Here is a 12505-nt window from a genome sequence, read left to right on the forward strand (position 1 = left end):
TAGCTTTTGCATGACTGAATAGACGTACTACACGTGCGTGGCTAGCGCAGCCATGCTTGGTGCATTTGAAGCAGGAACTGAGAGACTAAATAAATGTGTTAACGACCTGTGAGATCAGGAATTAAGCTGTTGCGACTCACCGGAGCGTGAAGCAGAGTTGGGTACATGATATAACTATGCTTTGGCATACATCAACATGATTTTACAAAGGGGAGCTCACATACCAACGATGATGGTGTGCCACAATGATGTCCAAGTGGTCCATTAGGAGGAGACATTTTTAGCTGTGAGCTGAAGTGAACTGATGATGAAAGGCCAAGTAGAGACGGCGCACCTCGAGAGCTTGCTTATAGGTGCCATCTCCTGTCGATATCATTATTGCAATATTACCTGGAGACCAACTGGCACTTGTCGTTGTTCTCACTAGCTCATGAAATGTTGACGAGACGCACTAGAGCTAGCTAGTTTGCAAATGCATGCCGCAAGTTCACCTATGGAGCAATATAGTTTATAGCACCCTCGCATCCTGCGTAATCGACATCGCGGACTCGTCCACATCGTATATCGAACGCAAATCTCTGTCGCTGTCCCCCACAAACGAGCCACTGAGCCAGCTTAGAAACCCGCTGCCTCGAACTTCACTGCGTACGGTTTCAATTAGCAAGAATAACCACCTAAAATCATACATATTGATCATTCTTTGATATTTTAGCATTCAGCCGTCGCTCATCATGGTATCCAGAGGTCAGAGGAGGAGGGATATAAACGACACGGTGCGAGCGCCACTTGAGTCGGGGTGGACGCTGGTTAAGCGTTTTTATCGGAGTTCAAAAAGCAGTCCATACACCGGCAGCCAGACCGAATCAACCCATCTTCGCGATAGGACTCTTGCGAGAGCGAGGGGACAGAATGAGATAGGCCATCTGTACCGCGTCCACTGTTCCGACACAACGGCTCCGCCGACATGCCGGACATGCTGAACACCTTTTGATCTGAAATCTATTCTGTAAACCGTTACAGATCCTTACGGGAAGGCATCCGGTGTCGATAGCGCGTCTGAGTAAGCTGTAAAGCTCGTTTGGCAGCTCACGACTAAGCTGACTTGCCACCCCTAGCTTTTGTAACGGCTGCTGCTGCGAGAATTCACGGCACCTCTTCCGAGTTTTTGTCAGCAGAGAACTATAGCAATGGGGCCCTTACCTTCTTCTGCGAGTCTGATCATGTCTCCACCTGATTTCAGCGGCACCTATGGCTCACTTCTTGTTGGGGGACTGGTAGCTGCTGTGTAGGTTGCTCTCATCAGGTTTGTCCACCACCCTCCGACTTACAATGTGGGTCCCATTTCATAGGTTGTACGGGATTACAGCCCTTCAGACAGTCGTATATTGCCAGCACAGTGCCACGCGAGATGGCTGGCTCATCAAGATCACAGTGCGTTCACACCTGCTCCCTCATGAGTCCCCCCTTGACTGATGCATACGCCACTCGTGATCGCACAGGTCGGCTCTCTGTGGTAAATAGGCGGTCTGGCCCTTTAGCATGCTTTACTAACGACATTGTGGCCTAGGCTTGTGGATACGTTCGACATGGCCGCCATTTCCCAGCTTATATACTGGTATCTCATCACCAACTTTGGTAATCCGTCGTCTTTCTCACAACCAGTTGTTTAGTAAGAGATTTGTCACCATTCGCACTGTGGCCTGATATATCGTGTACACGGCAGGGGCATGCTTGTAGGTGGCGTAAGCCTTCATATGCGATTCAAAACAAACTAATCACTGCATACAAGGCACATCTCGCTGCCACAGTAAGTTGTTGATTACTCATCGGCATGGATCAGCTCTAATTCATATGTCTCCAGGCCGCTACTGAGGCAACAGTCAGGTGTGAGTTGCTCTCGCTGCAGATCTAGATAGCCGCATTTGAAATTTGCCCCCCCCCCCCCCCCCCCTCCAGAATGTTTACTCTACGAGTATGGAAACGTATGTCTTCGCCACTGACTCAGCTGTGATCTGATCCTCATTTTCCATCGTGTAGTAAGCGGAGGCAAATGGCTTCCTGCTCTGACAGTGGTGAGCACAGTGCTTCTGAACCCTCATCTGTTTACGGCACTTACTGATCTCGTCTTCCGGTGTAGGGAGTTATCACGCTTTTGGACCTAAGTGAGTACTACCTGGGCATTTTCCTGAGTGGAGAACTGTTTGACCTTCGACACATAGTACTCGATATCAGTGAGTTTGTACCGCTGGAATATACTCGCGTACCCAGACTCAAACCTGAGTTCAATGTGGAGTCATGACCATTGAATTGCGAGTAGAGTGAATTCGTTCCGCATTTTCTTACTGACGACAGGGCTATCTCAGCGCAGGACAACCGTTCTTCGGGCATCAGGAGATACAGGTGATATTGCATCCAGGGAAGCCATTAGAGTTTTTAATGTGGGCTCTACAGGCAATCGTTTTCACTGAATTCGCGGCTACCCTGCTAGGCGACACGTTGATTGCTCTCTTTCTCTGCTATTACCTGTACAAGTCCAGAACTGGCTTCCAGACTCGGTGAGGACGGACTTGCAATTTCATAAGGAGCTCTGCTGAAATGGATTATATCCGTAGAACAGATTCTGTTATTACGATTCTGATGGCATACGTGATAAACACAGGTGCGCTCGTTGTACTCACTAATTGCTTTGGGCACCACTATAAGGCATCATCCAGGCCTACTCGCTGTGTATGTAATCTCAAATGCTTCCCATTCGTGTCTGACGGCCTGAATCAGTGTTACACTGACCGCTAATGTTGCATTGGTAAAGTTATTTCTACTCTCATACCCTGGCCTTGACGGTGACGCGGTCGAACAGTTCGCCACTGAACGCCATTACGCCGTCTCTATCGCAATGTACTTCACTATCAGCAAATGTACGATGTTTCTCTTTCCCGTCGTTCTGCAGCCGCTCTGATAGCTCCCATTCGTAGTGTATCTAAACGCCTATCTCGCCATGTACGTGTGTGCTTTTAGCGTACCTTCTTGCGCTGATATCATTGGATGGATACCACTTTTCTGGACAAGGCTGAATGCACGGACGGGCATCCGGCAGAAGCTGGGAGAAGTCAAACTAACGGCACTTCTGCCGAATTTCTCTGACGCAGCCTCTGCGAACTCCAATGATAGATCAATCTTACCGCAGAGATCACGTTCGTCTGTCGAGGTGTGTAAGATCTTTTAGAAAGGGTTCTCGAAGCAATGATTGACTGCTCTGTAGGAAGCTGCGGGCGGTATTTCTTCCGGAGCCCCGGGGTCTGAATTTGTTCCTTGTAGCCTTCCGGAAGAACAAAGGTACAGAGTCTACAATTCAGTATCCTCTCGCCATAACTGATTGATCTGCTTTCAAAAGTCGCGACAAATACACAGTTGTTTGAAACGTGCGGCGGCCCTACACTGCCGGAAGATATTTATATTGGCTGATTGGTTAGGGATTAATATGACAATATGTGCAGTGCGTCATCACGAATAGGCAGGCCAGATTTACTCGTACTGTAAGCTGTAGCAAATAAGAGAGCTCAAACGCAAGTGCATACGAGTGGAACGACGGAGGGAGCAAAAGGGGCTTCCTCGAGCATTCTTCTGACGTATGCCGGATAACAAGCAATCCGGGATACCAGGAAAAGCACAGCCGTTGGTTATGACGTCATTTTCTGGCAACGCGGAGCTTACGTCAGTACGCAAGCGCGGGGGTGGGGGAAAGTAATTCTTATATATTATTCCATCTTCTCTCTGCACATGGTACGAGTCTTCTTTATGATTCATTGGATTTTGTTCACAGCCCTCTTGCCAAAGTCATCAACGATAGCTGCACTGGACAAAGCTTCCCTTCCGAAAGTCGGTAGTAAGCTGGGAGCGAACTAAAGCCTTGGTTGCTAGCTAATGTCTAAATTTCAAGACGTCCTATGCACAGACTGGAAGTTGATTTCCCGTGCCCCTGGCAGCATCCGAGCAGGCGGCAGAAAGCAGTAATTGGCCGCGGACTACGCAAGGTTAGACCTCAGCTTCCCCACCTCAGGGACCAGGGCGATACAACCTGTGTTCATTTGACCGCTTGCCACTGGCAGATATCAACGTCCAGCAAGCAAGATCAACATCAGGTGGTAGATGAGAACACTGCCATGGGAAGCCGTTGTCCGCATCTGTCTCTTCTCGCGCTTCAGCGCTGTCAGTTCCCTGCTTCCGACCAATCAGCCCTGATGATTCTTATAAGCCGCAGCGGTCGTCCCGCCGCCCATACAACTGTCTCTTTGGCTTTCGCGACGCCTCCTACTGCAGGGACGTGTTTTTCATATTCCAAACGCTGCGCCACCATCTACTGAGATCTATGTCGGCGACACCTTCACCTCCTGTTATAAGTGCGGATATGCCACCGCTAGACCTGAACGGCACCTTTGGCGCATTGCTCATTGGAGCGCTGGTGGCTGCTGTGTACGTTCTCTTATCGAACCTGTAACTACCACATAACTTATAGTACGGTTTCCGTCGTACTACTAGATTGTACGGAATCACGGTCCTTCAAACAGTCGTGTATTACCAACACAGTGCTGCTCAAGATGGCTGGCTGGTCAGAGCCGCAGTGAGTCCGGACGTACCTCTCTCTGTATACTCTATTTCCTGACGTAGGTACTATGGCGACATAGGTCGGCTCTCTGTGGTAAGCCAGCGGTTTGAGTTCTTCAGTGCGCTTCCCTGATGACATAACAATCTAGGCTAGTGGATACGCTCGACACAGCGCTCCTTTCCCATATCATATACTGGTATCTCGTCACCAACTTCGGTAGCTCGTCGGCTCTCATGAAACCGCTAGTCTGGTAAGGGATCTAACCACTCGATGTGCTGACTGATATATAATGTACGTTTCAGGAGCATGTCTGTGGGTAACATACACCACCACCTACAATCTGATGCTGACTGAATATGCTCTGCAAGGCGCATCTCGCGACTACAGTAAGCTTCTCACTTCTCTGTGATAATATCCCGTGGTCAACTATCCCTCTCTCCCTCCTTTCTAGGCTGTCACTGAAGTGGTAGTCCGATCGTGAGCCACCGTTGTTGCAATATTCACGGAGAATCACGTCTAATCGAAAGCTGCGTAGAATGTTCTCTCTGCGAGTATGGCGATGTATATGTCCAACTACTGAATATACGTCCTGTCGCTAATTCGCTGCTGTATAGTGAGTGGAGGAAAATGGCTTCCCGCTCTGACGGTGGTAGATCACATTCGTCTGCATTTGTACCTCGACACTTGCTGATTTTTTTCCCGATGGTAGGGAATTGTCACGCTACTAGATCTAAGTGAGCACGACGAGAACGTCATCGCGAGTAGATTAACTAGCCCTTCCGCGTACAGTATTCGGCATCGGTGAGTTTGTGCTACTGGGATAAGCACGAATACGAACTTAAGTCTTGGCTTGCCGTGTAGTTTTGACCGTAAGATCGTAAGTATGCTGGATTTTTAAGCGCTTGCCTACTAACGGAGACATTATCGCAGGGTAGGCCAGACGTGGTTCACGCTTCAAAAAATTCAGGTAAGGTTTCAACTACCAGGTAGATCTCGCGCGTCTCACGCGGGTGCCATACAGGCATTCGTGTTCGCCCAGTTTGCGACTGAGTTGTTAGGTGATACACTGATTGCCCTTATTCTCTGCTACTACCTCTACCAATCAAGAACGGGCTTTCGAAGGTCAATATGATATTGTAGCTCGATAGATCATTCTGATGAAATGGGCTGGATATACAGGACGGATTCTGTCCTTACGACCCTTATGGCATATGTGATAAACACGGGTACGCTAAAGTTATCGTCACCATCGGGCGTCCGTTTATGACCAAGTCATCGCTTAGGATTACTGACGGCGTATGTCTCCTGAAAAGCTCCTCTTTTCACTTCTGACCGCATAATTTAGCATGGCGCTAACCGTCAACATTGTACTTGTAAGTCACGTTTCACCTCATTTCCTGTCATTTGATTAATATGTAGTTACGCAGTTTGCTACTGAGCGCCACAACTTCGCCTTCGTCGCATTGTACTTCGTCATCAGCAAGCGTACGACCTTTCGCTTTCTTATTACCCCTCGACCATTCTGATAACACCTACTCGCAGTTTATGTGAATGCCTACATTGCCATGTACGTGTGTATCTTCCCGGTTTCTCCTCAGTCTAACCTTGATGTTTGCGTTTGTGAACACAGGCTGAACGCACGGACGGGTATTCGACAGAAGATGGGAAATGTCGAGACGATAGTACCTCTGTCGAAGTTTTCTGACAGGAGCACCATGGGCATCAGCCATGCGTCGTTTGGACCGCGAACATCAAATCCATTCATCAAGGTACGTGAGCCGCCCTTTTGATAAAGCGGTGCTCGGCACGACAGTCCCCCGGCTTTGCAGGAAACACCGGAAGTTGTTGCTCCCGGGGGAGCTGAAGTTGTCGTTGACACCCTCCCAGTATTTTATAAAAGGTGGGTATTTCTCAACACCCTCCTAGCCCAGACGTTCTCAAGAGTAATTCATACTAGGGAGACAGTCGTTTAAAAATTGCGACAGCACGTATGTAATCCGCCTGGCGCGATGATGGTTGATGCGTGTCGGGACATGAACTTGGACGAATCTGTCACTGTAATTTACTCCGTGCACCATTACTTCAAAATTATAAGCCCAACTGCATTCTACTTGGCCAGCCCGTACTGCGCCTTGATAAGATCCGCAGCCCGTTCTGCGATGATGTACACGACAGCCTGTATATGGCAGCTCGGCATCGTGGGCTGTCACGTCCCGTGCAATGAGCGCCACCTTCGAGGATCAAAGGGGGGGAAGCAACTCACGAACACCGACGCGGAGTCCTGCCGTGCTTTTGACGCGCAGCTTCGAGTCTACGACGCCGTTTGGCGCGTCATCCGCCGCCATGGCGCACGAGCCGCATGGGTGATTCATCGTATACGTGTTTTCGCGCGCGAACGCGAGCTTGCTCGCGTCGTCATCGTCGATCGTGGCTGTTGGCCCGACGGGGCCGTTGATGTGACCTTTGAGCGGCGTTGAGCGTGTGAACGTGAGGGCACAGGTGATGGCGCGCGTCATGGCCGCCTGGTCAAACGGATGCGTGAGCAGCGCAGGGTCAATGGCTGGGGCGTCGAACGCATCGGGCGACGCGATCTGCACAGTCCCGCCTAGGGAGCACCTCGATCATTAGCTGTCAGAAATATTAGTCAGAGGGACTGTGGACATACTTGACAGCGGAGATGCAACTTCAGCGAGGACGCAAATGTAATTTCCGGTGGTTGGCGGGACCACATTCCCGAACGGCGCAAAACCATTCTGCGCCATCGTGTTAAGCTCCGGGGACCTACGTGAAAAAAGGCTCATGGACGTACGATATTAACCAGCTCTACGTGCGCCGAGCGGGGGCCCAAGGCAGGATCCGGGTGCTTCTGGAATACTGGGTCGCTGTCCTGCAAGCGAAGCAGGCTGAAGGTGTTCGCTGGTCCGTTGACGAGCAGCCCCTGGCGCTTCTCCTTCCACAGCCCAAGTGCGGCATTTATCGCATCGGGGCTGCGCACCACGGGGTCCCACGTATCGGCAAGGTCGACCTCAAAGTGCAGGGAGGCCATGGGGTGGTCCCGGTAGTTGCTTCCAACGTCGGGGTTGTTCACCAGGACAGGGATGCCGTGGGACGAGAGCAACTCTTGAGACCCAACGCCGGACAGCTGTAGGATTTGGGGTGAGCCAATGACACCGGCTGCAAGGAGGACTTCTTTCTTCGCAATGACAATGTGTCTAGGTCCTAGAATCAATGCGTCTATCGGTACTAAGGAGTCTGCAAGATGAGCGATGTACTCACCATCTCGGGCGTGTGCCAGCTCGACATTGCGGAAGTTCGCAGGCTGACTGCCAGACACAGGTACAAGTTTAGTGACCTGAGTATTGATCAGGATATCCACGTTCGGGCGACTAGCAGCGGGATATAGGTATGCGTGTGCAGAATTACTACGCTGTCCATTACCAACCGTAGACTGTACGTAGCCTAGTGGAGAGTATAAGGCAGAGCAAAGGAATTAGGGGCGTGTGGCTCAACTTGTGCCGAGATTATTCCCAGGATTGTAGTCTATGTTGAAGCTCCAAGTTCCGCCTAATTCCTCAGCGGCGTCGATTGAAAGCTTATCGAGTGAATATGGGTAACCGGGGGCACTGACCGCTACAGGACCCTGCCCGTGCGCAGATGGCTCAACGAAGCCATGTATATCCCGTCCGCCAGCAGGCGGAGCGAGGTGAGACGCCTATGTGAACGCAGGTCATCATCTCGCTGCCAAACCACAGGCACGAATGCGCACCTTCTTGAAACACTTCTGTGCGGTCTCCCAGCCCCAGCCTTCATCTTTCGTGATCTTCGCCCAGTTATCCCATAGATCTGATCCACCGTTTTGCCACAACAGCAGGTCTGCGGCAGCATCAGTGCACCCCATTCACGACTAAGAGTTACATATATAACGCTCACTTATGCAGGTGGTGCCTCCGAGAGCCTTGCCCCTCGCGCAAGGTATAGTGCGGTCCACCATACCTTTCTGGGCGGCTGTAACGTATTTCCAGTCCGCAGGACCCCCAGCCAGCTGCACGCCCAAAAAGGGGACTTGCACCAGGAGGTTCTCGGATTCACTGAGAGACAAATTAGAGACCTCTCAGGGTCGTAGGATGTAGATGAAGACTCACTTTCCACCGGCCTCGACGACGAGAACAGTGACTGAAGGGTCCTCGCTGAGACGATTAGCCAGCACGCTGCCGCCAATGCCGGCTATACGAAGAGAGCATTATCAGTAACCTCACATAATGACGCGACCCGTTACATACCACCAACGATTACAAAGTCATATTCCGGCCGCAGGTCGGAGAAAGACGTGAAGATCCTTTGGCTGGCCATTACTTCGCAGGGGAGGTTCTCTCTTAGCAGCGCAGCTAGAACAGCGATGGAGGTGGTTTGTGTCGCTGTATCGCACACACATTGCCTTAAATGCTGGAGGGAGCACCCTGAGAAGCACCCCGGGCGGTGTCCCTCCGAGTCGGCCTACTTCCCTGTCTCCACGCTGATGGAACCCAACAACCTTCAGCGTTCCGGCGCCGCAGATTGAGGATGCATTGCTTTTGGCTGTTGTGGATCAATGCCAAGGCACCTCCTCGTAGGCCCAAAATGTCACACAGAGCAGCCTCCGCTGTTTGTGTCTGATGACGTCGCGGCCAGGATGGAATTTATGGCACTCTTATGCCAACAGATAGATCCCGCGCCGGTGGATCAATGAGGGCGTCGCGGTCAGTTGTGCTGGCGTGGCTCGTCGGCAACGAGCCCACCTTAAAAAATCAGCAACACAAATCCGCGCCGCTCAAGGATCGCTTACATTGCCTGAGCCGCGCGGTGATGCGCGAATTATTTCATGTACGCACTCGTATAGGATACAGGCAGACAGAAGTTGTTGTTGTGTTGCCAGTGGGCCCGGCTCGCTACAGGCGCCTTTCGGATAATCCGCTGGCCCATCGAGCAAGAATAAGCTTCTCGTTTGACGCATTGACGAACATTGTCTTACAGCTGTTGATTGTTACGGAAAGAAATGCGCCGGCGCTTTTCTCAGGCGCGTTCCGTGGCATTCGATGCTACTTTCGGAAATCCCGACGCGTCGGCACCTAATATTCACGTGTCATCGCGCAGCTGCGGCGCGTCTGGTCACATTCTAAGTTACTACCCACCACATTCAAATCATGCACACGAGGCGCGAAAAAATTCGCGCCGAAAGCGTAAGAGAAATGTGAGCAAGTGTAAGAATTTCACATGTCTTCAACAAGATCAGCAAGTGAACAGTACACTGTTCTCCGACGCACCGCCTAACGAAGGAGATGCATTAATGCTGCTTGCTATCCCTTCTTGCCTGTTTACCATTACGTGCCATCATCTTGGGTTCTTAGAAGTACAGCAACTTGCTGGACAGCCTCCAGTACGTCTCCCTCGCACTCAAAGCGATCCCTGCGTACGAAATCCCGATGACAGGGTCGGATCTGTGCTTGAACGAAGGATAATGACGGGCAAAGATGGGCTGGTGCACAGGGAAAGAGCGGCTGAAAAATCATTTCGTTCGCTCGACCCTGCATTCAGGTCTGCGTAAGCAGCGATCCAGTGGAGAGTAATATTATTTGGTCAGCGAACACGCACTTCGTCGGTCTTGACAACACTGTCCTGACGGACCGCGCTCTGCAGAGCGTGGGCAACCATCCTCCAGAAGGTTAACCAGCTAGATTTATCAAGAGGCTCTGTTCGTCCAAAAGCAACACAAAACGCACTTCCATCCTGCATCCTGCTGCACCAGTTCCTGCACTACGGAGCAAAACTCGGCTTTCCACGCTCGCTCGTCCCCCGAGTGTGAAGTACGTAACATGTCCCGTACGTCTTCCAAGGCGTGCTCGACCTCGATGACCTTGTCGCACATGGACGAATAGAGTACAGGCAGGCCGACAGAGTTGCACCAGTTGTGGTTGATCGAGATGCACGCGGTCAGGTTCTCAACCTGGTGGTACCAGCCGCTCGGTCTACGTGCTTGCGTTAGCCTGAATCGCTGTATCCGGGTGAAAAGCCTACACGAATATCGTCTCCCCCGCTTCCTGCTCGACAACGAGCGGCCTCGTCTTCGCAAAGTCCGGAAATCGCTCTAGGTCCACACTCCTGACGTCGTGCACACACAGTTTGCGCGCCGGCATGAAGAGGTATGATGTCTGTTCCGGCGGAAAGAGCCACCACCGCTTGCGTCCGCAGACGTTCGTCGACCAGCTGTACGAGCAATACACGTCCCGGTGCAGCGGCGTGAACGTCCCCGCGGCGCCAACGTACACGAACCGGAAGTCGTCTGACGTGTGGGTGGTGTAGAACGCGTTCATCCAATCGTCGGCGAAGATATGTGGGGTGACGTAGAACGGTATAGTGCCGGTGCTACAAGTGGCCGGGGAAAAAACGGAAGGAGCAGACTCGATAGAGCGTGCGAGATGCCAGTCTTTGACGTAGAGCAACTGGCCTTCGCCGTTCTGCCACTGAGAGACGACGTCACGAAACCGTGCCGTGTCACATTCCAGGTTGCCGAACGAGTCGACTTTGGAACAGTTCGCCACAGAGACTACGTGGTCTCCGTAGGCGTCCGACAGGTGTTGCCAGTCGATTTGCCTAGAGCTCCCAGAGGCAGCTTCAGGTGGGGTTGGGACTGTCCATTCTCGTAGAGCTGGCCAGCTCTTGGCCAAATCTATTCCAATAACGACCGGCTTGTTTGGTTTGAGATATCGTTCAAGGAACTCCTCGTATGTCGGAGCGTCTTCCAACCTGTCAACGCCGTCTGGCGTTGGGTCGATCTGAGCCTGGGTCTCCCTCTCAAATTAGCGTCGACTGACCGAAGAATAAGTAGAACATAAGAGCTGATGGCCACAATGGACTCACAATCCAGAAAGAGCAGGAGATCAAGTCGTACGTACCATGGTAGTGGTGATGCGCAAGCCACCAAGACAGATCAATTTTGGAAGGTGGAAGCTTTTGTTCCTAACACAGACAAACATTCGAAGAAACTCAGCGAAAGCGCCATCACCGCCCCGAGCTGCGGCGGGAGTCCCGACGCGTCGGCATTCACGTGATGCCCTGCTGCGCTGCGAGACGACACCTAAGAAAGCACTCGGTTTCACTCTTCGCACGCGAGTCGGCGACAGCTAAGGCTGAAACTATGCAAGCAACTACTAACATACAAAAACAACGATTTCGAATACACTCGAGGCCGTCCTTCTGCGTCTCTTGCTGCGGGGGATGTATGTTATGCTCCCTGGTCGTCAAACCTCCTCGCCGCACGCTGGCATGTCATTGTCCATCAAAAAAATCACGTGGGTACTGCGCCTTGAGCCGTCCCTCTCGCACCAGTTAAAGTCGATGGGCATCGCTCCGCCGTTAAAACACCGCAGTGTGGTCGGTTTGCGGAGGCCCCGACCACGAGGCCGTTCTTGCGGACAATTTCCACTGCTGAGCGCGGGGACGCGCGTTCGGCGTACAACAGTGGGCGAATGCAATAGGAACACCGAATCCATCTTGACGACGAACACGCCGACACTCTCGGCCTCGTTGCAGTACCACAAACCTGAAGTAGGATTTAACGAGTAATCCGTGTCCTTTGCACGAGTACGTGCGTGCACAAACCTGACATCACCGATGTGCGTGTTTTGCTAGTCCCGAAGCTCGCCAATAAGCTGCTTGAGAAGGTGAATGTCGTGCTCCTTGGTGATCAAGCCGCCGCGCTGCACGCTCTCGTGCCATGGCATGTACGTCCCCATCAGGATGTCGTTCGGGTATCGCGCCTTCTCGGCCGTGCCGCATCAGTCAAAGCCGATAAGCATCGCTCCGCCCTCCGGGCGCCGTAGCACGTTCGGCTCGCGCAGGTCCCCAAATACGAGGGTCCTGGCGTGG

The 12505-nt window shown here is 52.0% G+C and overlaps 4 protein-coding genes across 4 annotated transcripts; 2 read left to right on the plus strand and 2 right to left on the minus strand.

Moving 5' to 3' along the window:
* Positions 1 to 1220: 1220 nt before the first annotated feature.
* PHACADRAFT_197410 (uncharacterized protein) lies at positions 1221 to 1670 on the plus strand (the record flags this gene model as incomplete). The annotated part of the gene is made up of 4 exons (XM_007397630.1): positions 1221 to 1285; positions 1350 to 1431; positions 1500 to 1513; positions 1568 to 1670. 4 exons carry the CDS (start codon positions 1221 to 1223, stop codon positions 1668 to 1670), a joined length of 264 nt encoding a protein of 87 aa, XP_007397692.1.
* A 2688-nt stretch (positions 1671 to 4358) lies between these two features.
* On the plus strand, positions 4359 to 6704 carry PHACADRAFT_259153 (uncharacterized protein). Its single transcript, XM_007397631.1, has 22 exons — positions 4359 to 4470; positions 4537 to 4618; positions 4683 to 4696; positions 4752 to 4853; positions 4906 to 4915; positions 4972 to 4989; positions 5055 to 5080; positions 5139 to 5164; positions 5218 to 5252; positions 5313 to 5337; positions 5393 to 5404; positions 5465 to 5480; positions 5534 to 5570; positions 5625 to 5725; positions 5783 to 5829; positions 5887 to 5899; positions 5949 to 5976; positions 6031 to 6088; positions 6146 to 6170; positions 6234 to 6372; positions 6433 to 6503; positions 6561 to 6704. Exons 1-22 carry the CDS (start codon positions 4367 to 4369, stop codon positions 6574 to 6576), a joined length of 1005 nt encoding a protein of 334 aa, XP_007397693.1. The 5' UTR covers positions 4359 to 4366; the 3' UTR covers positions 6577 to 6704.
* Positions 6705 to 6710: 6 nt separating this feature from the next.
* PHACADRAFT_147295 (uncharacterized protein) lies at positions 6711 to 8960 on the minus strand (the record flags this gene model as incomplete). Its single annotated transcript, XM_007397632.1, has 10 exons — positions 8884 to 8960; positions 8746 to 8827; positions 8534 to 8691; positions 8370 to 8476; positions 8114 to 8315; positions 7880 to 8062; positions 7413 to 7822; positions 7269 to 7356; positions 6871 to 7208; positions 6711 to 6806 (listed from the first exon to the last, which is right to left on the minus strand). Exons 1-10 carry the CDS (start codon positions 8951 to 8953, stop codon positions 6711 to 6713), a joined length of 1734 nt encoding a protein of 577 aa, XP_007397694.1. The 5' UTR covers positions 8954 to 8960.
* Positions 8961 to 10216: 1256 nt separating this feature from the next.
* On the minus strand, positions 10217 to 11535 carry PHACADRAFT_30100 (uncharacterized protein; the record flags this gene model as incomplete). The annotated part of the gene is made up of 4 exons (XM_007397540.1): positions 10217 to 10310; positions 10360 to 10605; positions 10655 to 11430; positions 11533 to 11535. 4 exons carry the CDS (start codon positions 11533 to 11535, stop codon positions 10217 to 10219), a joined length of 1119 nt encoding a protein of 372 aa, XP_007397602.1.
* Between the last annotated feature and the right edge of the window lie 970 nt (positions 11536 to 12505).

This window comes from Phanerochaete carnosa (assembly GCF_000300595.1).
Source record: "Phanerochaete carnosa HHB-10118-sp unplaced genomic scaffold PHACAscaffold_7, whole genome shotgun sequence".
In the NCBI taxonomy this organism is placed as follows: domain Eukaryota; kingdom Fungi; phylum Basidiomycota; class Agaricomycetes; order Polyporales; family Phanerochaetaceae; genus Phanerochaete; species Phanerochaete carnosa.